Source organism: Cryptomeria japonica, chromosome 3 (assembly GCF_030272615.1).
Source record: "Cryptomeria japonica chromosome 3, Sugi_1.0, whole genome shotgun sequence".
Lineage (NCBI taxonomy): Eukaryota > Viridiplantae > Streptophyta > Pinopsida > Cupressales > Cupressaceae > Cryptomeria > Cryptomeria japonica.
The window spans coordinates 51132404-51158464 of NC_081407.1; the positions used below are offsets into that span (position 1 = coordinate 51132404).

The window sequence follows — 26061 nt, forward strand, 5'->3', positions numbered from 1 at the left end:
ATTCCACATCTGCATGCTTTTTGCCAAAGTGTCCAAAACAAACCAAAAAAAAGTGAGACCAATAGGTTTGCAAAAGGGCCCCAATGCTTGTGCAGCTAAGGTGGCATCACATGATTGGTTACTTTTCACAATAAATGGTATATTTCATTCTATTATTGGTACTTATCATACAACTATTAGTGCAATGTTGTACAAAAGTTGGACATTAAATCAGCAAGTATGGGGGTATTAAATCAACAAATTTTATCACAAGAATTGGAATGCGCTCAACTATTGGTTCCTTTCCCTTACTATTGATATGATCCAAGTATGAAAATTTTGTAACTTAAAAAATGTTATGGAGATTCATTCGTAGTTAGAGCCTTATCTAGTTCTTGATGGATGATATAAGTAGTTACTCTAACTTGCAAACCATAAATCGCTTTCCAAATTTACAAGTATTTTGCTTGGGTTTTAAATTCTATAAAAATTCTTAAATTTAAGACTTTCTACATAATGTTAAACAGAAAGCATAAAATATAAAATTTTATTTAATTTTTTTTTTTTAAATATTCATTTTAAGTCATGTATACTTTTTTACCCTTTAGAAATGAGTACACTAGTATAATTATCTTTATGTGTAAATTAATGTAAAACACATAAAATATTTGTTACTAGTTTATGACTAACTCTATGTTTCAATAGGTACTAGGTTTGGAAATGGAGAACTTGGAGGAAAGGTTGACACATTTAGAAAAAATGTACAAGTAAGAAATTTTAAATATGTTATGACATTTTAATAGTTGTTTTATAGATTATCAATTTTATTAAATTTAATCTATTTTATCCATAAGAAATGTTATTTTTATGATAGGCATATGAATGGTGAAGATTTGGATCTGTTAAATTTTAAGGAGCTGAAATGTATTGAGAAGAAAATGAGTTTGAGTGCTAGGAAGATACACTCAAGAAAGGTAACTTATAATAGCTTTAAAATTTGTTTTAAATTTTATTATTTTTTTTATTATATTTTTTGAAATACATTTACTATTATCAAAGTTAGAAGATAACCTTGAAGTTGTATCTTGAATCTACTTTTTTGAATATTGTTTTAAAAAAAAATTAAAAAAAACCAACTTATAGTATTCTATATTTATTTAATTAAATTTACATTATCTTATAGAGAACTATTATATAATTTTGCAGGATAAAATTTCACTAGAATATATCAGATCTCTGAAAATGAAGGTATCACATAATTTCCTTTTAAAAACATATTATTTATATCATACATTGATTTTATCACTTAAAATAGTTTTAATTGGATATTTATTATTCTTTTGCAACTAATTTATAATTCATAAAGAATGTTATATATTTTCTTTAGGAATCAAAAGATGAGAGTGGAGATTATTTTAAAAAGGTTAATCCATTTAAAATGATATTTATAATTTATACATTATAAATAACCTTCCCTTGAATTGTTTAATTAGTTAGCATTCTTAATGGTTCAATATGCATTACCATGGATTCTCGAAATATTTTCATTCTCATTATATTTTAAAAATATATAAATAAACACTAAATATGTAACTATTAAAGAATTTAAATAGAATAACTTAAAAGATATTAAAATTTCTTTAATAAATATTTAATGCTATAATAATTCTATATTAACTTTTTCTTATCTTACGATTAGAAGATTCCTTTTAGTTTTTGGATTTTTACAAAAGTGTGATGGTTGTTCTTCTTATCTCTAAGTATATAATTTATCTAGAAGTAGCATCATTTTGGTGTAGGAGTTTTTCTCATGATTACTAGCTTCTTAAGGTCTTTTATTAAAATATCCATTTCATCAAACTAGTTGTAGATCTATACTTATATTAACAAGTATAATAGATATAAAAGAAGATAGACTCATCAATAAAAAAAATACATTAAAATCTATGGTGAAGATTGGCTCAACAAGTAAATAACAAGATAAATAAATAGTAAATGTAATAATAAGTTGGAATGTGCTTAGCTCTTAAATGATGATGGTCGGTGGTGTGCTTGATTAAAATTATAATCATGCGCCATGACTACAATTTGATCTTCATAGCTACATAAGAAGCTTAATTCCAAAAGTATTGGTGGATTGGATAATTGAATTATAAATACTTTGATTTCAGAGAAATCTAGGAACTTAAGGGAGTAAAGAATATTGTAGTTAAGTTGAATGTGCATGTTGTCTTATTTTGGGATTTAATAGTGATGCAGGAGCATCCTAGAGTACCTTAATGTATTTCTGTTTATTACATCAACTAGGAACACATCAAAAATGTTCAAGTTTTTGGATATTTTGACAAGATTTTATAAATCTGAATCTCAAAAGATCCTCAGGCAAGGGAGATAGCGTAGTGTTTACTAGGAACAGTTTGTGGAGCCTTTTCATTACTTGTAGCATCAAACCTAACACATCATGAGGAAGAATGAGATTTAGAGGCAACTCCAGCTAGAATTGCTACAAATTTCATTAATTTATGGAGCTTCACCATTAAATTTATGTTGAGGTACATATTTAACAGTACATCGAGTGTTTGGATATCTTGTGGTTGACGTGGATCATGCCTGCTCAAATTTGATATATAAAGTTAAACACCCCTAGGATTCATTGAAATGAGTTTTGAGTCTTGTTCTTGATTTTATTATTATATTTGCTTGCAAGCTTATAATAAGCCTATCATGGCCTATGCGTCAACTATAATTTGCATGTAGTAGTCTAGTGAACAAGTAGTAACCGTTCTATTATGTTGAATCAATAAATAAAATAAATATTTTCCATTCTTTGGTATTTTTGTTATGTTAAGTCTCACTTCATGGTTGGAAAATCATCTCTAGACCCTCCACATAAAATTCTAGTTTTAATGTATTTTGGGTTTGCTGTAATCCCAACTGAAATTTAACATGATTGACTACCAATTCACATAGTGGACATGTAATCTCAGAGTGGGTTGTACTGTGTACCCTACACCAATTAGGCAAAAGTATTTCTTACAAACATAATCTATCCTCAACTCCTATTTAACTCTCGGTCCACCTTTAGAATCTTGTGAATGCTTGATTTATCACTTCTAGAATATTGAAATGATTGACTTCTTCAAGTATGACTGGTTTGGGTATATCTCAAAAGAAGATATTTCCTTGTATTGTCAACTCCACCTTTGACAAGAAGATCAAGCAATTCAGCTCATCATGTGCAGTTGTATTGTGGATTCTACATTCCCTTGCAGATGCATAATCATACAAATTCCTAGGGTGTAGTTGTGCATTCAAATCTTTATGAAGTTGAGGAACCGAAGGATTATGTAGATAATAAAAAATATGGAATTGCTACTCATCTATTGAGAAATCTTTTGAGACTTTTTTATTTTCTGGTTTTTTTGAATTTTTGGGTTTGCCCCTTTTGGGGATTTTTGAACATAAAAGAGATCCAATATATCTCAAATTTAACACTTGAAAGCTCATATCGGTTCCAAGCTCATATCCTTCTTCTAGTGGTAATTTTATTAATGGACATTTTGTGACACTCTCCAACATAGAATAAAATACAAAGTATTCTATCTTCTGTTGAATAAGGAAACCCAAAATGCTAAATCATGTGATCAATTAAGGTAACCCCAAGGTTCTTATTGTCAATTCTTGATGTTGCAATGTGTTGTGCATTTTGCACCACATCCCCGTCCGTGACAGGGGACCCTCGATTTTTGGATTATGCCCATTGCTCTACGTAAAGAGAGGAGGTAAATGCTCTGAGTTTCTTCCAAATGCCCTTAAAAAGCCGAAGTAAATCTCGATATCGTAGGGAAAATGAAGCAAAAACAGTGCCGTTTGATCAGTATACCCGAGATTTTTTGCATTAGGGCGAGGGCAAAGTCAAAACACCATAGGATGTCGAATTTGTTTCAAGGTTTGAAATCGCACCATTTAGGCCCGATATTTGCTCCTCCAATTCAGCCCATGGAAATGTAACTAAGGGGGGCGATCTAAAGTTTAAAGTTGGCCAACATAAAATCGCACCAAATAGACTAAAGGCTTGAAATCCATAAAAGAAGAAACTCACAAAATAGCTCCATAGGCCCAAAAGAGTTTAGGTTCGCAAAATTGGCTTCTAAGCCGAATATTAAAGGATTCATATTTGCGCAGTCTCACCTCATTCAACCGAAAAAAAAGAAAACCATAATTCGTGCAAAATGACCTAGTTGCCCGAAAAAATCTTAAAGAAGGTAAAAATCGAACCATGCAAAATAAACCCCCCCTCCCCCCTCCCATTCAGCCGAAAGCTCTAAGTCTCGCGACCTCACTCATTGAGCATGAAACACCAAAAGCAAGTTCAAGTTCACAAAGTCGGCTTATAGGCCGAAAAGGAGAGTAAGACATATTCGCTCATGTCAATAAACCGAAAAACAAAAGGGAGGCAAATGAGCATTTAAAATAAAATCTCACATTTCACCTCTATCGGCCGAAAACTAAGGTGCACGACATTTCAACTTAAAAGTAAATCTCTTGAAAAGGCCTTTCACGCTCGAAATTTGGTGAAAAGGCACATAAACATTGAGAAGAAAGTCTTGCAAAAGACCAAATTCGGCCGAAAATCATGAGCAAAGGCACTTCGGCTTGAGCTAAAATCTCACGTTTAGGCTAGAAATCCCGAAATTTGGCAAAGGAAGACAAATGAAGTTTTTTCAAACTTCATGTTTTAATCGAAGGGCCGAAATTTGAAGGGGAATCAATTTTAACTTGAAAAGCAAATCTAGCATTTACCTTCAAGGGTTCAAAATTTGAGTAAGGAGGCAAGAAAACATTGAAATAAAGTCTCTCGAAAGGCCCCTTAGACCCGAAATTGCAAATGAGGCCCCTTTCACATAAAATTTTAAATCGTTCAAAACATGTAGAAGGCCCAAATTTCATTTAAGTAAGAGAGTGAATCAAGAGCAAGGGAGCACATTAAAACGTTTTTATTTTAGCCCAAAAGGCCGAGTTCCTCCAGGTCTTGGGATTTTACTTTCAAAGCCGAATTTTCTTCAATTGAAGAAGAGGGGCATTTAAAGATATAATTTAATATGATTGTTAAAATTAATTTATTTAATTTTTCAAAATGATTTGTTCAGGTCAAAATTGAGTGTTTGTAGATTGACGACATTGGGTAGAGCTAAAGTGAAAACCTAAGCGCAAAGTGAAGCCTTGATTGCGATCGACACCGGGAAGTGAGAATGCAGGAGCGTAGGACCAAAGCGACAACCCCAAGCGTTGCCAATGAAGAACGCACCACAAAGCGCGGGGTATTGTGCCACCAGACCACAAGGTTAGAGTCCACCAGCTAGACCGAAGACAGAGAACACAAAGTGCTACCAAATATGCATTTTCAGAAGGATACACAGCTGGATTTAATTCTAGAAATTTAGTTTCTGAAAACTAAAATTGTTTATTGTAAAAAGAGAGCGTCTTGTGCGCCCCGTCTAATGGATTCAAAGTGAGGGGACACAAATTAGTTATCTCCAACTACCAAATTGATTGAATTAATGCCAAATAGTGATAGGTAGTTGAAAATGTGGTTGGGGGGATAACTAAGAATTGAGGAGGCATGGGTTAAAGCTGTCAGGCTTCTAGAGGGCAGACCAGGACTGTTGGATGTAGTCAATCCTGGCCATCGATTGAAATTGTAAATTCTATAAAAGGTAGGATGCTTCTCATTGTAAAGGGTTAGAGTTTTTTAGTAGGTAGTTAGAATAGGTTAGATTGTTAGAAGGTTAGAATTTTGTAGTTAGGAATAGAGTAGAAATGTTGCAGGAACTGTTGTAATAGCAACTAGAATCAATATAATAGACATTGATTTGGTGTTTATCATCTTTATTTTATTTTGTTTGCATGGTTTCCTTCAGCAGTTTAGATAGATCTTTTTGGTGTGTAGGTTTTTGTTGGATTCCGGTTCATACCATTGGGAATATACTGATTGTTTATCCCTGTGAATGGTTAGTCTGAGCCATTAAAATTGTGTTTAGTTCAATTTCAAGTGTTCGTCTGAGCTGCGGTAGAATTGGGTGCTTATCCATGTACTTGCAGTCTGAAAATCTTCTAAGTCCCCTTGAAGATTGCATCGTTCTTGTGAGGTTGTGAGTTATTTTGGCCAAGCAAGGATTGGTTATGTCGAATCTGTCTACCCACACACTAGTCTTGTCAATTTTAGGTCTCCTATCCCTTCTCTTTTGCTTTTATTTCATAGTCTGAGAATCACAGCAGACCAACTTGTTGTAAACATAAGGCTACCTTGTGCTCCCAACAAAACACATCGATCATTGAGTTATCTTGTAGTCAAGAACTAACATTTAGAATATTGAGTTCATCCCCGCTGATCAATCTAAACAGCATTAGGGATCTCCTTATTTCAAGAGAGGATAGGATACTCAGCGAGTAAATTCTATTCTACGTTGGCTGGATAGAGTTGTAGCAATACGATTTTAGCCACGTCCACACAATGGATAGACAATGAAATGATGTCATTTGTTGTTATCACAAAGGGATGTACGATATACACTTCTACAAAGAAGTTCAAACTTGAGTATCTGATATATCAATTTAAGTGATGCCTTCCTCCTAAATTAACTTAAACTTATATCAAACAAAGATCAAAGGGATATGGGTTTGAGAATTTAATCTAAGACCTATGGAAAATGATGATAATGGATAATTCTTTAGATAGACAAATTCCTTATGAAACTACTTTCTACTTAGCCAAAGATAACTCACAACTCCATAGAAAGAATGAAATCTTCTAAGGATAGTGAAATATTTTCATATTGTAAACATTCATCAAAATACCCAATGTTGGATCAATCTTAATGAAAATCCACAATTGAACTAATATCACAATATGGTTTAGACTAACCATACATTGCAATTCGCAATCAACAAACTACAAATGGTATGAACCAAGGAATTCATCAAATATCTTCACATTTATCCATCAAAATCAATGAACTTCAACTAAATATTGAGAAGTAGAAACCATGCAAAATGTTGAAACAACACACAAAGATCCACCATATCCTCAATGAAAATTATGTAATGTTGACAGAGTCTCGACAACAATTTCCGATCTCATTTTCCTTCTACTACTTGTACCACTATTGCTATTAAACTTTACAAATGAAAAGGCCAAGCCTTTTATAGACCTTGAGCTATAAAAAGAAGGGCCCATATTGATTCTAAATTAATGACCAAGATTATTCAATGAAACCCTAAGTTGAGTTGGTTATAAATACCACCTGAACATTTAATTTCAACTGATGAGAAAATTGGAGGTGTTTGAATACGTGTCCTTTAGAGACCAATAATAAAAAGGTTGTAATATTGCATTTAATGCCTTGATACACCTTCATCTCTTCTTCGTTCGATGAGTCAGGTTCAACGAATCTGGACATGATAATCTTTTACTTGTCATTGGTGGAGATGAGTAGGCATCACCTCAACTCTCACACGCCTTGTAGACTTTCTTCTTTCTTCATCTTTATTTTAAATCTAATCGATGAGTTTCTGATTTTGATTAATTCTGTTGAAACTTCACAATTCCTTTATGCTTCATTTCTTTCGTATTTCGATCTTCATCTTCGTGACAATCCTTAAAAAGTCATCTTGTCGTAGTTGTATCCTTCATATTTTTGAGTCCTCCTTTGAGTCCTAACTTATGTGAAGGATTGGCCATGTAATTTCTCACACCTTAGCCTTCTCTCCATTCACAAATTTTCACTCTTTCACTTTTACATTCAAACTTCATACAACCACATTTCTCCACTTTCTGAATTTTAAGTTTTTGAGTTGCATTTCTCAGTTTTGTCTTCAATTCCAATACTTAACCCTAAATCTGCATTTCAACATACAAAAGAGGGAAAAACACATCATAATCAAACAATCCACTTAGTATTAAGTCCTTATCTGATTTATGATTGAATCTAGTGGATTTATCCCCTCTTTTTAATGTAAAGGATTTCCTTCCCAAAGTGAAAATTGATTTGGTGTTTTCTCCTTCTATGTTGCAAATTGCCAAATCAAATTTTGCCGTTTACATTTTAGTAAACCCGACTCCTTACATGATTAATTATGATTTTTGTTTTTAGATCTAAGTGTATGCAATTTTAAATTTAAGTTTTCAGTTACAAGTTTGATTTTATTGCAAATTCTAAAAATTTATAGGTTAATTTCATTAATACCATAATTTTTAATTTCAAAATTGAGCTTGTGAATTGTTTAATTTGGGTTTCATTATTTCAGATCTGAGGACTTTTTCAATTTCAAAATTTCATCTACAAGTCAAATTTCAGAATTAATTTTTCAAATTAAATGGTTAATTTCAAAAACCCTAATTTTTAAATTTTTAAAAATTGAGCTTGTGGATTGTTTAAATTTTGAATTTCCCTCTTCAAATTTGGTTATTAATCTCACTTGAAATTCAAATTTACAATCTTGGATCAAATTTCAATTTTAAAATTAAGTGGTTAATTAAAAAGACACCAATTTTTAAATTTCAATTAATCTTGTGCATTTCCCAATTTTCCAATTTTCAAATTTCAATCATAGATCTAATTTTAAATTTTAAAATTAAGAGGTGGTTTTTACAAGGCCCTAATTTTAAATTTAATTTTCTTGTCGATAAATTTAAATTTAAATTTGAAACTTAAGAGGTTATTTAACAAATCCCTAATTTTCAATTTAAATTTTTATTGGATAAATTCAAATCTTCTAGTGGGTAATTTTAAATTTAAATTAAGAGGTTATTTTCAAAGCCCTAATTATAAATTTAAATTTCCCTGGAGGCTGCATAATTTTTCAAAAATTGAATAATCATTTTTCTAAAATTTTGCATTATTCAATTATTCCGCAATTTCAAAAAACTTAACTTTCAAATTCTCATTTTCAAACTTCATTTCACATTTTTCAAAATTTACATAAATTAAGTGGTTTTATTTATAAAATCCTAATTTATTTCAATTAATTTTCTTGGATTTAAATATTCATCATGACAGTTAATGGATTTGATCTATTTCCTATTTCACATATGATTACATTGTTTTTTCTCTACATTTATTATAATCATGTGTTGGATAATGGCTTCTTCCACTTCATGTTACTTCTTTTCATTCATAGCACTTGGACATATTGCATTTTTTTGGATTTCCAAGTTGATTCGTTTTCAAAAATTAGATCTCAAAATTTAATTTATCATGTAAGTTGTGTTATGGTGATGTTTTTGGCAAATGCATTTCATACGTAGATCAGCTAAAATCTTTTGTAGATCCTAATCCTAGAGATGACAATGAGAAAACTAATACTTGTACTTCTCCTAGATTATCTAATACGAATGAAGAAAGAGGACATACTCCTATCAATGATCTCTCTAATAGAGAGAAAGCATTCAAGAGCAACATGGCCCCATCTTCTCTCACACATACATTTGCACAAGAGGGGCAAGATCAAAATATTGGTGTTTCCATCTCTTTAGATCCTCCTTATTCTCCAAGAGCTTATCTTAAACATCAAAACATTTGTAGAGAAGATGGTGTCATGCATTTAATTCATGATCTCTCTCCCCATATAATATTAAGTAAAGATGGGGCCTTAGATGATACGGACCTTCCTTCCCAATCTACCAAAGAGGATATGCATGATAAAAGAAAGGAAAATCCTCCTCTACAGGATATTCTTTTTGATGAACACAATGGACCACTGAGAGGGGGGGTGAATCAGTGGTAATAAAAAAGTTTAACTCTTCTAAGTGATCTAAGATTTGATGATAGAAACCATTAAACTATGAGCAGAGATATTAAACTAATTAGCACACACATAAAAGGTAAACCCATAACACGAGATATACGAGGAAAACCTACGGTGGGGAAAAACCTCGGTGAGAAATGTTACTCAATCCAGCCTCACAAGTAAATCATTGATTACAACATTTATGGGCACCAACTCAAAGGAGCACCAACCCCTAGCTTTATGGGCACCAACTCAAAGCAGCACCTACCCCTGCTCTGAGCACCCACTCAGAGATTTACGATGAAGATAAATTACAAATACAAAATAAACACCTTGTTACAAATGAAGTTTTGTAACACCTTACTGTTCTGCTCTTGAGATTGACTCATCTTTTTCAACTCTCTTATATTAGGCCTCAATCTCAGCTCTTAGCTCTCTGTCTATGTCTACTCTTATTCTCTTCTCTCTGCTCTTTGTCTTCTTCTTATCTCTGCATCCAACCCTTTGACCTCTGCTCGATTTAAACCTATTTCTCTTCCTATCACAATGTATATAACCCACTATGTTATTTGCCTTAGCTCTACTCTTGTCCCTCTATCTTCTTCACTATATTATTTGTCCACATTACTGCTCTTCACTGTTGCATTCTACTATCTCTTCCTTCACTTGCAACTCCCACACATCTACAACTCAAAACTTCCTTCTGTTTCTTACACCTTGCTACACTCGACCCTAGCTGCACTCTCTGCTCTTACATAGCACAGTCTGAATGCACGCCTCTATTTTTTATCACCAAGCACTTGTGTAGATCTGCCAACTCAGCTACCTCATATGTAGCTGTCAAATCTCATCAACCACATCTTTGTTCAATCGGTTTTGTACCAAAAATGGTTTCCCTCCTAGAATAGATTTAAAATATGATCTTCTCGAGTCACTAAGAGATTGTGTCTGCAAGCTGATTAGATTCTCTATACATTCTTCTCAATCAGAGAGGCGTGAATAATAAATGCATTCTCTTGGCATCCTTCAGTATTCAGATTATATCTCTAAGCATAGATTATTATATTGAGTAATCCTTGGTCTAATGTCTCTGTCATGGATATTCTCGATCCTCTCAACGAACTGCAACAGGGCCTGTTAGTAGTCACCAAGAAGGAAGAATGAGAGGGGGAGAGGGGCGTGAATCAGTTTTCACCGGAATACCAAACTTATTCACAAAACAAAGATCTAATAAACTGCAACAATAAAAAGATAAGAAAATTAACAACACAACACACAACACTAATGCTTTAACCTGGAAAACCCAGTTGAGGGAAAAACTATGATGGGAACCTACCCACAGTAAGATGATACTCAACAGTAGTATGTGTAAATATTACAATAGGGAATGCACATGCATTCAGGAACACTGCCTAGAGCTCACTGCTCAAATATAATGACCCAGAAGGCTACAACCCTCAGGGAAGTCTCACTAACTTACAACAAGATTCAGACTACAATCCGAAAGAAGTGAACTGAAAGAATAGCATCTCCAAATGCCTGATTATAGTTTTGGTTAAGCACAGATGTCTGCCCTGCAACACCAATCTCACCTCAAACTCAACACCGAAAGATAAATCACTTGTTCGAACATAAACCTTTCTCTGATAATGCAGACACAACATTGACACCCAAATTACATGAATATATCACATATATATACAAATCATCAAGCTTGATAATAAGATAACAAGGTCGGTTAAACCTTCATCCCTCAATTATAAAATTACCTCACATAATACAAGGATCGACCACTGGACCAATATAAGAATTTACATAGAATAGCATGGTCCTAAAACAAATTCCCAAATGCACAACTCCACCGGAAATGTAATATCCCACTAATTTTTTTTTTTTGATTTTTCAGGCTAATAACAATTCATTCACAACAAATAACCCGTTAAGGTTAGAGGAATAAACAAAACTACTGAAAGGGAATCCTTCCACCTTTTGTTCACCGAGAGCCCAAACTGGGAGGGTGAGAGCATATGGTTTCTGGGGATCGTCAGCATCAATAATCAAACTGAAAATTACAATGCATGGGCGGCAAGCCAGCCCCTTCTGCTTATCCAGCAGGATAGAAACTAAACTCTTGGGGGTGAACCGACCAAAGAAAATTACAAGAAATTAAAGTTCAATCACTCTACCGCGTATTTCAGCGGGAGGACATTACATTAAAAATTCACTCTACCACATATTTCAGCGGGAGGACCATAGTATTGAACTTATCACTCGACCACTTATTCAGCGGGAGGACTGATTACAAAAACTGAATTACAAAACTTAGAAGGCGGCAAGCCAGCCTCTTCCACTTATGCAGTGGGGATTACAAATGTAAGCAAATACAATGGGATGATTAGTACCACTGAAACAACCTTACAATATAGAGATGAGATGAGAAGATTAAATGCAGATTTCAACAACAATACTGTAATTTTCTGTTACACTGATCTGCAGGCTGAAAGTACAGTTTCAGTAGCCCATGGAAATATCAAAACACTCATAACTCACTCAATTTTTACCCGAATTGATTCAAACCAATCCCAATCCCACCGTACATCCAATGCAATGACAACTAATTAAAGCCACAACCCAAACAAGCCCATTTTTATTTTGCATGCATCCCAATGCAACATAGAAAACCCATGCCTAGACTAGGAAATTCGATTTTGTCTAATAAAATCATTGCTCAAACAAAATAGCTAGAAACTCACACAATGTATCGCCATGGCATAGAAGGAAGAATGAGCCGGTACCCAGATGGATGGAGTCCCCTGGTTGAGAGGTATGAGCAAATTTCACTTTCAGTAGTTTCGCGACCAACAACCAAAAACAGTCAAATCCATCATTAATCACTTCATAATTCTGCAACTCATTAACCAATTTGCAATGGGAACACAAGGGCACAGCTAGGTACTATATTGCAAGTACGAAACTGAAACTCAGCTAGGAAGCCAACTTCAAAGCTCAGATTTTCAGTAGCCAAACCGGCAGCATAACGATGCAATTTTCAAAGATAGTGCAAATGGGAGCCCAAGCCTCTTATTTATAACTTCACTCATCAAATTCAAATGCCATTCCTCCAAATTCCACGCCTTGCATTTGAATTTCATTTCACCTGAGTGTAGCGCCACTTTTTCCAAGTCAAACCCCACACCAAAAAGGGAAGGGACCCACGTTAATTACTTGGTGAATAATGAAGATGCACTAAAACATAATATTCTTCTAAAATATTTCACCATTCCATATTACACATGAGTTTCGCCAAACAATTAGGATAAAATAGGCATTAATCCCAATTTTAATAAATTAGTCATCAATAATCAGATTAATTAAATATTAAACCTTAGGATAAGGAATTAATATTCAATTATTTCGCATATGACTCCTATACTAATTATCAACATTGCTAGGATGAAATTGAGTCAGGATGACCTCAAAACTGCTGCAGAATAAGAACCCTGTCCACTGCCAAAAAAAGAATTGTGCCACACAGCCACTTACTAAAAATAGTAAGTCAAGAATTAATGCTCAGAAAAGTATGATCATCGCGTCCAGAGGCAAAGCAAGGAGGGCTCAGTAGGACAGTGGCACCAAAATGGTCATTCCCTGACTTACTAAAAATAGTAAGTCCTCGTTTCATCGATGCTAGACCTTGATTCCTCATTCCACCTAGCCTACGGGTCTCAGGAATAGGCTAATGGACCACTGAAAGAGCATCAATGAGAAGGGGACATTACAGGAAATCATGCCAAGAACAACTGCAATACGCTACACCACCAGGAAAACCGCATAACATGAAAATCATCACCAGTTGATAGAAACCACCAAAAACTCGCACAACGATCAATGCGGATCGTTAAACCAAATAAGACACGACAAAGAAATACCAACAAGCATGTTAGAATCATTAGGAACAGCTGCACCAACACCACATATCAAATCTTCATTGATCAACATCAAAAACTCAAGAACACAACAAATCGGCAATTGTCATAAAGAAAGATAACTTTTGGAGCACCAAATCAAGAACCATCTGAAATGAAGATGCACAATACCATCCCAAGCAATATCCCAAAGTCTCAGCACAAGACCTGATCACATCGGAATATATTGGAAGATGTACTAACAAAGTTCAAGAAAACATAACTGCAAACTAGATCATAAGATTTTCCCAAAATGCAATCACCAAATCAAATCACAGGAATATGTTGACATCAATGACAACAACATATCCTAGCAGCAGCAATTCGGGTATTTACTTGATTAATTAAACATTATTTGTTTAATTATTTAAGTTCCCTTTATCTCTTTTACACTTAAGCTAACTTTAGGTGCATATAATTAATTATTTTAATTAATTATTATATGCAAACCTAGGTTTTCCCTTTTAGGGTTTCTTGACCTATTAAAGGTTGAGTTCTTTCTTTTCATTGTATGAAGAAGGATTATTATTGACAATACATTTTGGAGATTATTGAGCTCTCATCTTTTGGAGCATATTTTTCTTGTGTATTCTTTCCTTCTGTGATTTGCTTCATTGCTTCTCCTTATAATAGGTTTTTCAGCTTGCAAAGATTATTTGGGCTCTTGTGGTGTTGTATTTTCTCAACTCTTATAGCAATGACCAACAATATCCAACAATCTCCCCCTTTGACATTGATGGTAACATATGAATGTGAAAAACAATCATTACAAAGAAAGAAGATATCACCAGCAAACTCCCCCTAAGATTAGAACATATAAATTTTTTTTTAACATGATTTCTCCCCCCTTTGATAGCAATGCCAAAGATCTCAAAATAGATAACCAAACTCTCTCCCCAAAATAGAAACATGAATCTCTTGTTGGCATTCTACGCTCTTATGAGAATAGTTGATGTTGTCATTGATGGCAACCAACTGACAACCATCTGGCAACCAACCGGCAGATACCGGCACCGGCAATAGATTTCCACATACACTGGCAGGCACTTCACCGACATCGGCAACAATGCATACCGACACTCAGGCCGACATGGAATAAACTTTTGTTTATTGTATTTTAATATAAATATTTTTTGTAAGCCGACATGGTACATTGTAATAGAGTCAGACTCATATATGTATGAGATCGTATAGGTCATTTTATATATGGTATGGAGATGGATAAGAGGTATAAGGCAATTTTGTATAAGGTGATATAGTTGACAGCGAAGGTTTTTGTTATTGTCTGAGCTTAAACCGGTACTGAACCTGACATATGAGATGTTTTTTTGAGCAGTATATTGTATTAAATTTGTTAATCCATTTTGTAGTCAGTGTGACTCCTATTTTGTAATTGAGCAGTGAGCTCTAGGCAGGTGGCCTCCCTGCATGTACAGGCCCCTCATTGTAAGTAGTATTTATTCATTGGCCAATGAGTAAATATTGTGGGTCACAAATCCTAGCGAGGTTTTTCTCACACCAGGTTTTCTCGTTAAATATCTTGTGTTATGGTGTGTTTTTATGTTGTCTCTATTATTTCTGTTTATTGCAATAATTCTTATTTACTGGTACACTGTTTTGGGATGCAAAGTTATTAATAAGTTTAAATATTTTGCTAACCGGTAAGACACTGATTCACCCCCCCTCTCAGTGTCTTTGGGATTGTCATTGAATGTAACAATTGGTATCAGAGCCTGGTCCTCTATTTTCAAAAGCCTAACAACTTGAGGAAGATTCTGACACCGGTACAGATGGAGAACTTAAGAAAATAGTTGGAAGGAGCTTTTGAAGATTTTGATGCAGAGAAATTGAAGAATATCAAACTTGAAGATGATCTGAGGATTGCACAAGAATTCATTAAAGGACTTCAAGAGAACTTTGCTATAGCACAAAATAAAAGAAAAGAACTTCATGAGAAGATACAAAATGATGACGATAAAAAAGAAACGCTTAGAGACATTACAAACAAGTTGAGACAAGAAAACAGTAATATGAAGAATGAAATGCAAGATATGACTATGAGGTTATGTAAAGATATTGAAGACAAGAAGAAGACTTGACTAGGAGACTTAATGATGCTGGAAAAGAAAATCTGAGACTTAGTCATGAAAATGATATGTCAAAGACAGATCTGATTCAAAAGCAACATGATAAAACTAAGCTTATGAGACAAGTTGGAATTTTGGAAAATGAGTTGGCTACTGCAAATAAATACAAAGACAAATTCAAGAAAAGTTCAGAGGAGCTTGATGACATGCTGAAAAGTTAGAAGCCTAATGGAGATACTAATGGACTTGGATTTGAAGTTGGAGAGAGTTCCGGTACTGCAAACAATCAAAATCAAAATAAACTGGTAAGACAACCTAATGCTTATAAATTTAATGGCAAATGTTTCAATTACAACAAATATGGTCATAGAGCAAATCAATGTAGATTTAGAAATAATCAGAATATGAACTCACCCACCGGTCAATGTTCCAAATGCAACAAAGTTGGTCATAATTCAAAAAACTGCAGAATGAATGTCAAATGCTATGTTTGTGGAAGATTTGGACATTTATCTAATCAATGCAGATCAAAAAACCAGTCAAGGATATGGAAAGGCTATTCAGAGGAATAATGTAACTTGTTATGCTTGTAACAAGATTGGACATATTGCAAAGTTCTGTAGAAGCAAGAATGCACCAGCAAACAATATGAGATCAAGCTTGAAGGGAAAAGAAAAGGTAGTAGAAGTAAATCAAGAATTTTCTAAACAGTGGATTAAGAAAAGAGATAAGAGAACTGATGAAATGATATCTTCACCTGTAAAACAGAGTAATCCTCCACCGGCAGGAGATTCTTCATCTAACTGAAGAATAATCCCTTGGGGGTATGGCAGCGAATTGAAAAACATGCATTCTACCCTCGGTTGATGGTGAGAAGATACATTTCTTCTTTACCAGAAGGTGTGTTAAGTTTTCACTTAACCAGCAAGCATTTAATGATGTTTTGGAGAACACTTTTTGGCTATAAAGCACCCGAGAAACCCTCATTTCAAACTCACTGAGCATTCAAACTTTTTGTGAGTGCGAAATCGAGTGAAGGTTTTCAAGGCGAATCTGAGAAGTGTTTTTCAAGCATTCAGTAAACATCCGGATAAGAGGTATTTTTCATAACGGCGTCTTCATCTTCTCTTCCTGAATTTATTCTGAACCCTACCATTGTAGAGAATGTGAAACGCCCTAATCTCGTATTCAAAATAATTCCCGAGATTGTGAAGCAAGATGACTCTGTAGGAGCTTTTTCAAAAATACCTAAGGGTGTAGCATTTGCAGAAGACCCTAGGATTTACATACATTGCAATATAGAAGACCTAGCATCTGAGGAGTTAATGAAAATGTTTAACAAGGTCATTTGTGATGAACATGGAATTCTTAAACCCGAACATAAGATTGTGGAAACTTTAGGTTTTGTAGAGATACTGAATATCCCACAATTTCCAGAGGAAGTGGTAAGGATTGTATTTGTGAGATTTTGCCAAGATATAGAAGCAATGCAAAACACAAATAAGAGACAAAATAGATGATAGTAATAAATTGTATTCTATCAAGATGAAAATACTAATCAACTCGATCATTGCAAGATGTTCAATAGTTGTCTGTACAAACAATGTAGATGAGCCTGCTTTTATAGGCAAGGCTATATAGATATGTTAGCACACAAACATGACATGTGGTTCAATAAGAAACAATGGTAGGTAGGAAATAGGTGTGGGTAGGTAGGAGAAACAATAAAATATTCCACTTGAGGTGGATCACCCACCGAAGGTGGAATTATCACTCCACAATAAGTGGGTATGATAGAGTAGTAACAAGATCAACACCATAAAAGGTGGAAATTCTCCTACACACACTATCCCAATGTGGCACAAACACCCAAGTGTCTCATACCCAAACTACTATGAAATGCATTTCCTAAGTAAACTTAAGTAAGGTGTAATAATATCCAAGATGAATAATTATTCACACCAACAATATTGAGTAGAGCACATGGAGAATTCTTATGGTTGGATTCTGTTTGTAAGAGAACCCGACAAGCAATTAGGGCAGTTACTGGTTTACCGTCAACCGCTAGTAGACCTGATAAGACAAAGAAGATTCCCAACAAAATGGTGACAAGCCTAACAGGAGCAACATCTGACAATAGATCACTTAGAGTTAATGACATTAAGGACATTAATGTGAGATATGTAAGTATGGTCCTTGGATACAAAGCCACACATGCTAACAGACTCAATTCTGTTTTCAGTCTTTGTATTTATAGTGCACATGAAATGATAAATAACAATGCTAAGATAGATGTGTGTGAATGGTTAAAAGATGAGCTTATTGATAACCTGAAAAAGATTAAGGGAGACAAAAAGGGTACTTTCTGCTTTGGAAACGTTCTGGTATGTTTGATGTTATATTTCACCAAAGAGATCCCTGGTACATGACACAAAGACTTTGGTTATGATACACTAGTAGGAAAACAACTACAGGAGGCTTTTACCAGCATGGGAACTAATAGAGATAACAAAATAACAGATTACTTTAAAACTTTCCAATCTAAGATGAGAGCTAGGGAAAGGATTCTCAGAGCATAGTTGAGAAATATGACAAGCAAATCTGTTTTCTCATTGAAAGAGATGAAACCTGGATGGAAGCAGTAAGCCCTAGAACTATTTTGGTTATTGAAATGGGTTATGAGGTTGATCTACATGTTCTGGAAACGTATGCAAAAGCACTGCCTGAAGCACCTAGAGAACCATCTGAGGAAATATTTGGAAGTGCTGAAACCATAGCTAGTAAAGTGTCAATGGAGAAAAATAAGAAGAAAAGAGACAAATTCATTAGGGATGCATCTAAGAAAGCACAAGGAGTCAAAGAAAATGTGATGAACCTTAGTGGCATATCGGCTAGTGAGCTTGAAGGACTTCAACCGGAGGCACATATTTCACCGGTTGACACATGTTCTGATAGTGACAGTGGGAAGGTTGCTGAGTTCAAAAGAGTGGAAAGGAAAAGGAAAGCCTCACCGGTACCTTGTCCAACTCCAAAGAAAACAAGAACATTAAGGAAGAAATAACACGCGGTTAGGGAACCCAAGAAGAAGCTTACTCCAAAGAGAAAACAGACATCGGTTACCCCTTCATTGAATGATTTACTGAATGAAATAACAGAGGAAGGTAATCTATCTAATGTGAATAAATGGTATACTTCTTCAAATGATATTGACCGAAACACTATTGAAGAAAGTATTATTTTTCATTTAGACATTCATAAGAAAGTTTTGATTGAAGTTGTTGATGAGCTACCAAATGATCTCTACATGAGACTAGAAGCTAAAAGGCTATCAGTGATGGAATTGGATAAGAAACTAAAAGTGGAAGCACTCTTGGTAGTTCATCCGGTTAACTCCAAAGAAGAAATAGATGAACTTATTTCTGAGGCTAACCGATCAGTATTTGCTAGTGGACATTGACAAGTGAGCCTGATGGCAGGAAGAGTGAAGGAAATTGCAGTAGAAACAACGAATAATTGGGATATATTCTTTATAGAGAAAGGAAAACAAGAGGAAAAGAGCAGACCCAAGAAGACATTTAAGGTTTATCAAAAGGACAAAGGTAAAGGAAAAATTGGTGGTGTTCCAAACATTAAGATTACTGACAATCTTCCGCCGCCACCCTTGGATATTGCACTGGTACACTTAGAAGATCCACCGGCTATTGACATTGAAGGAATAAGACATGATGATACTAATCCAGAGTCAGAGATAATTTTTACAATGAATGTGGATACTCAATAGGTAAACATTGTTGTGGATAAGGAAACCTCTGAAGTTAAGTCAGACAATGTTGACAATAGCAACATAGCAGAGGAACCGGTACAAACTGTTGAAACTGAGACATCAACACAAACAAAACAATTGACACAGACTGAAAAACCTACTGAAGATAAAGGTACTAGCACAGGGCCATCGGAGACAAAGATACCGGCAGAGAAACAAATAGAGGCAGAGGTGCACACAGAGACAAAGAAACCGACAATCATAGAAACATTGAAACAGTCTGAGAAACCCTTAAAGGTTTAGATACAAACACAGACTGATCCACCAGAAGAAAATACAAGCAAAATGGACACATCTGATGGAAGCAAAGAGGTAATAAAAATGATTGGTTAGACATCCGACACATCTACAGGTGAATTCAGACCTACCAATGTTACAGGGGTACTTTTGGATTCAATTATAAAGATAGCGGATTGCAATGCATTGGCCTATAAGGCAATTGATAACATACTACCCATTCTTAAGATGATTGCACTAAATTGTAAAATAGATCACATTATTGATTCTTTGGGTAAATTGGACATGTTGTCCAAATTTATTACTGATAATGTAATAACTATTGATAAGGTGAATGAGGACACAATTAAGGAGAGAGTTGAAAAAGAGAAAAACACATTCTTTGAAGACACTATAAAGAAATGTAGTGATCATGTAAATACATTATTACTGGTACTGTACTCTACAATTTTGGAGTAGAAGGAGCTATATAGGGAAACATGCAAACCTCACCTTTTGAGAACGGACATTAATGAGGAGATAAGAAAAACACAGAAAGAAATTGATGACATAGTAGATAATATAATTGGTTCATCCGGACATATATCAGTTTCTGAGCAGGAAATGGCAGCTTTTGAGGAGAAATTAGAAAATCTTGAGAAAGAGAAGGCAAGGATAAGGTCAAATGCCCGGGAACTTAAAGATAAACTTGGTCCTACGTTGGACAATCTTATCACTCAGAGAATTGAAATATCTAAGGCATTAGTTCAAGGAGAGCGATCACCGGAGAACACATGCATTATCTCACCGACATGATCCAACAGACTGAGATAACTTTGAATGATAGCAAAAGGTTTATGCAGTCTGAATTTAGTTTTGGCAGATATCTTTCAGATTGTAACCAATTGGTTGCAGACTTTAAGGTGAAATCTTTGAACTCGTTTGATTATTTTTGACAATCTTTGTCATTGATGTCAAAGGGGGAGTAGTGGAGAGAAAAATGCTTGTATAGAGATCCCTTTCTCAGGGGGAGCACATCTTTTTGGACTTCAGTTTTTGGAAACAGTTTTTAGATTTTTCTCATGAGTGTTGCCATCAATGCCAAAGGGGGAGATTGTTGGCATTCTACACTCTTATGAGAATAGTTGATGTTGTCATTGATGTTAACCAACTGGAAACCAACTGGCAACCATCTGGCAACCAACCGACAGATACCGGCACCGGCAATAGATTTCCACATACACCGGCAGACACTTCACCGGCATCGGCAACAGTGCATACTGACACTCAGGCCGACATGGAATAAAATTTTGTTTATTATATTTTAATATAAATATCTTTTGTAAGCCGACATGGTACATTGTAATAGACTCATATGTATGAGATCTTATAGGTCATTTTATATATGGTATGGAGATGTATAAGAGGTATAAGGCAATTTTGTATAAGGTGATATAGTTGATAACGAAGGTTTTTGTTATTGTCTGAGCTTAAACTGGTATCGAACCTGGCATATGAGATGCTGTTCTGAGCAGTACATTGTATTGGATTTGTTAATCCATTTTGTAGTCAGTGTGACTCCTATTTTGTGATTGAGCAGTGAGCTCTAGGCAGTTGGCCTCCCTGCATGTACAGGCCCCCTCATTGTAAGTAGTATTTATTCATTGGCCAGTGAGTAAATATTGTGGGTCACACATCCCACTAAAGTTTTTCCCACACCGGGTTCCTCGTTAAATATTTTGTGTTATAGTGTGTTTCTATGTTGTCTCTATTATTTATGTTTATTGCAATAATTCTTATTTACCGGTACACTGTTTTGGGATGCAAAGTTATTAATAAGTTTAAATATTCTACTAACTGGTAAGACATTGATTCACCCCCTCCCGCCCCCGTCCCCCCTCCTCTCAGTGTCTTTGGGACTGTCATTGAATCTAACATCTCTCTCCCCAAAAAATACATAACCAGACTACTCCACCAGAGGAGCAACACCAACACACCAATCCGGATAAAAGGACAAGTCTCTTAAATCCACTGAATCGATGCAACTCAATGCATCTAGTTCTCATCAGAAGGGGTGGATACCCCTAACTTGTTTCTCAAATAGAGAAATATATTTGTAGGCAAAGGATTAGTGAAAATATCAACTATTTATTCGTTTGTAGATACATACTCCAACTTCACCTTCTCTTCACCGACTTGCTCTCTTAAGTAATGATATTTGATTGACACGTGTTTAGTCTTTGAATGTTGCACCAGATTCTTTGACATGTTAATAGCACTGGAATTATTACAATATATAACATGTGTAGTTTTTCTCCTTGTTCTCTTGCTTGGGGGGCAAGGATGGCTTTTTCCCTCTCTCTTTTTATCTAATGTATAACTATTCCCTTTAGGGGTTGTATTTTCATGTGTTGATATCCATAGTTCACGCTGACAATACATCGGATCAGCTACACATTCATTACATGAATAAATGTAAACTTCATTATTTTATCTAATATATGTTTATTCACTGTGCAGGTACAAGTATGATATTCCTTATTGGAATACTTTAATGTACATTGGTATGTCAGATATCACATCATGTCGAGTAAAATGAGGCTCCCACAAGGGTTGAGCCCAACATGTTGCCATTTTGTGTTTTAATAGATCAAAGGATCATTTCTAACATGGTAGCTCAATCAAGATGAAACTTATCATTCATTGCAGTGAATTGATGAGTTCACTATTATAAATAACACATTTATGCTCAATGGAACCATAGTATCAAGAGTGATCAAGCAATAATTCTTATATTACAATCATAAAAATGTTGTAAAGATAATACTCAGCATGTGAACACAAAAATGTTTCAGGAAGGACATCAGTGAATGAAGTCATAGTAGTCAAAAAACAAAGCAGTCCATAGTGAAAGGATAATGAAATAGTGGCCTAAGTGTAGTCATAAAAAGCCCACACCTAAAAACAACTGCTGGAAAGAGAAAAGACCCAAGGTTTTAATAGGAAATGACAATTTAAACAAATAACGAAGATCATGAACAGTCATAAAGGGTTTTGAGTTCTAGAACATTAAGGACAATGATAGTGCATTTATCAAAGGTTTGAGGTAACAAAGAACCAATGAGACAACAACCCAAAGAGAGCATACACAAAGAATAAAGTGCACATACTCAACGCCAACACAAAAAGTCTAGTCATGAATACATTGAAGAGAGGACACTTGAAAGGCTAAAGCACATAGAAGGTCAGATACAGTCCTGTTGTGACCTAATCACACATCACCCCATCCTAGATGGTGACCTGCTACTTTTAGGCCCTCCTTGTCATTTGGTTTTTGTTTTTGCGGGGTTTGGTGGCAGTCTCGTCAATCCCTCTTCTCTGCAAGTGTTCAGGGGTCACATTTATTAAGTTTTCTTTTCGTTTGAGTAATTCTGGTGAAGTCTAGGGCCTGTTTCGTCAATTTTAGGGTTTCTGCCTTTAGTCCTAGATTTTAGGGAAATTTGTTAGGGTTTTGTAAAAACTAAACATACAAATGGAATCAGGACCCTTCAAGGAACCTCCCTATAAATTTGAGCCAAAATGGAGCAACTTTTTATTTTTAGAAAGTTCCTATATTTTAGGGATTTTACTGAGTCCCGAAATGTCGTCATTTTGCCAAAAATCAAATTTACTATTTTAAGTAATTTCTATTTTTAGTAAGTTTTTATTTATAGAAAGTCATTCAGTGTCCTGTTCTAGGGATCTAACACTGACGATTTGAAGGTTTCTATTTTTGGAAGTTCATTTTTTGACAGGACCATTCAGGCGAAGTGATGAAGGCCAAGAATTCTCGATTACGTCTAATTCCGGAAAGCCAGAAAGCAAACAGAGAGAGTCAAAAAATGGTTAAGTGTTGAAAGCCCATTCCTGAAGTGGAAAGCTTGAGAAACTTGTCTAAGTCTGGGAAATCACATCAAATCCATATATGGTAGCCTGATCCGGAAGAAGCATAGAAATCATGAATTCCTTCTTCATGATCAAAATCCGCTTAAAGCCAGAGGAGGGCACCGAAATGACATATTCATGGAGAAAGGATAAAAATCAAAGATTCCTCCTTCAAGGCCAAAATCCGCTCAAGCACTCAGGAGGGCGCCAAATTTGAAGTTTCATGGAAGTGAGAAAAAATAGTGAATTCCTCTACACAATCAAAAATCCGCCCAACACTTAGGGAGGGTGCTAAAGAGGGGTAGTGAAGGAAAATCCTCACACTCATGAATTCCTCCCCTATGAAGAAATTCCGCCATGAGATAAGGAAGGGCGTCAAAATGAGTTGTTCATGGCGAGATGGAAAAAGAGTGAATTCCATGCTAAGGGTGAAATAGCGCCCTAGGTTGGAGGAAGGCGCCAAACTCAAGGTGCCTTGGAAAATAGAGGAAATGTTGAATTCCATGGCAAGTACAAAATTGCGCCCTGGAAGGAAGAAAAATGCTAGGAAGGGGGGGGGTCATGAAAGAATCAAATAACAATGAATTCCTTCCCTTAGGTGGATTTGCGCCCTAGCATGATAGAGTGCGCCAAACAAGGAGGGTCAAGGAAAGATAAGCGAGATCATGAATTCCTCCTCATCACCAAAATGCCACCCAAGGAAGATGGTAGGTGCCAAAATGGAGTCCTTAAGGAGAATCCAGGAAGTGATGAATTCCACCATGACTTCTATGTCTTAAGATTGAAAACTCAAAAAATTTTCGAAGGCATGAAATTCGAAGGGTCAAGGAGGAATGAAAAGCAAAAAATCCCCTCAAGAAATTTTTTGAAATTTTCATTTTAAGACACTGAATCTTATCAGAATTTGGAAATTTTTATAGATTCGGAATTGTGAGAGATTTCTCTATCCAATGGAGCCGGTTCCTAAATTTTAGGAAGATACCCCCAAAATAGGGGATGTCGAAGAAGCATGGAAAATTCCTCTGAAGCAGAAGAATTCAAGCTAGGATGGAGAATCAAGTGAATCTTGAAGAATCTTCCAATTCCCCTTCAAAATTTTAAAGAATGGAAAGTTAATGAGTTGGGAAAGGGAATATTCTAAGTATGATGCATAACTTAGTTCATTAAGTGAAACTTCCAAATTCGAACTCAATTACAAAGGAAGCTCCATTTGCATGGTGTAGTGATTGGGAAAGTATGATGCATAATAAATCCAGTTGCCAAATTAATGCCTCCTAACTTAGCAGTATGATTTGAAGAATTCTATGTACGCATGGAGAGGCATTTCATTTCTCATGTGCAGGATTTGAGAAAGAAGAATTGGAGAATTGAAGAGAGGTCATACTTAGTTGATTTTTCATAATTTCCAAGGTGTTTTCCAGGATGGGGGAATCAAGCAAGATGACTACCCTCACCAGGCAAGCATTGATCAAGGCGGAGATGAAAGGCTTCCTTCCTAGTTCCTAGATGAATTCCAGATGGAAGGAAATCAGTGATAAAAATTTGGGCATATTCAATCTGGCTACCTTTAAGATCAGAATGTTCGGGACGGTAGGACATAGTCCATCACCAACAACTATTAAATTTATCAAGAGCGGAATTGTTGCGGCAGGTAGTTTTCCTCCTGCTATTGAGTGTCCAGATTTGATTTTGGAGTGTGCAAATCATTATAATCCAGAGGAGAAGACAATTTCAACGTTAGATGGCAGGTTGCTGGCAACATTGACTCCAGAGTCAATTGGTGAAGCTCTTGTAATTCTTTCACACCTTTCCATGATGTACAGGACTATTAGCGGAGCTCAAGCAGTATATGATGCATGTTCTGCTAGGTGTGTTGACTTGATCAATAAACAGTGGTTGCTGAAGCCTAGGCTACATGTCTCCAAAATGCCAAACAGTTTCACTATCTTTGAGTTCAAACAGGAATATGTGGACTTGATAAAGATGTTGAGAAGAGTAATGGGATGTTCACATACTAGGAACTATGAAACATGGATGTTCTTCTATATAGGCGAGATCATGAATGCAAACGGGCTAGTTGACTGGACTAGATTGATTAGTCATTACTTGCATGAACAAGTGAAGAACTTAAAAGAAAGAAAGTCCCAATCCTTCTTGATGAGCTCCTACGTAATCTATATGCTCGCGCAAAGTGGAGGATTTAATGGTCTGCCAACAAATGGAATCATGGGTTGCAGACCAGCACATCTGAAAGTGCATAAGTGTTACACCCAACTGC

General features: G+C 35.3%; 1 protein-coding gene across 2 annotated transcripts in view; it reads left to right on the forward strand.

The window, feature by feature from the left end:
- LOC131078181 (truncated transcription factor CAULIFLOWER A-like) overlaps positions 1-26061 on the forward strand; it is a 235677-nt gene that overhangs the window by 90060 nt on the left and 119556 nt on the right. For both annotated transcript variants that reach the window (XR_009371911.1, XM_059218050.1), the window contains exons 3-5: positions 685-746; positions 854-953; positions 1186-1227. Coding sequence is in view for 1 of the 2 variants with exons in the window: in XM_059218050.1 (XP_059074033.1) it covers positions 685-746; positions 854-953; positions 1186-1227 (204 nt within the window). In the remaining variant the exon portion in view is untranslated. The remainder of the gene's footprint in view (positions 1-684; positions 747-853; positions 954-1185; positions 1228-26061) is intronic.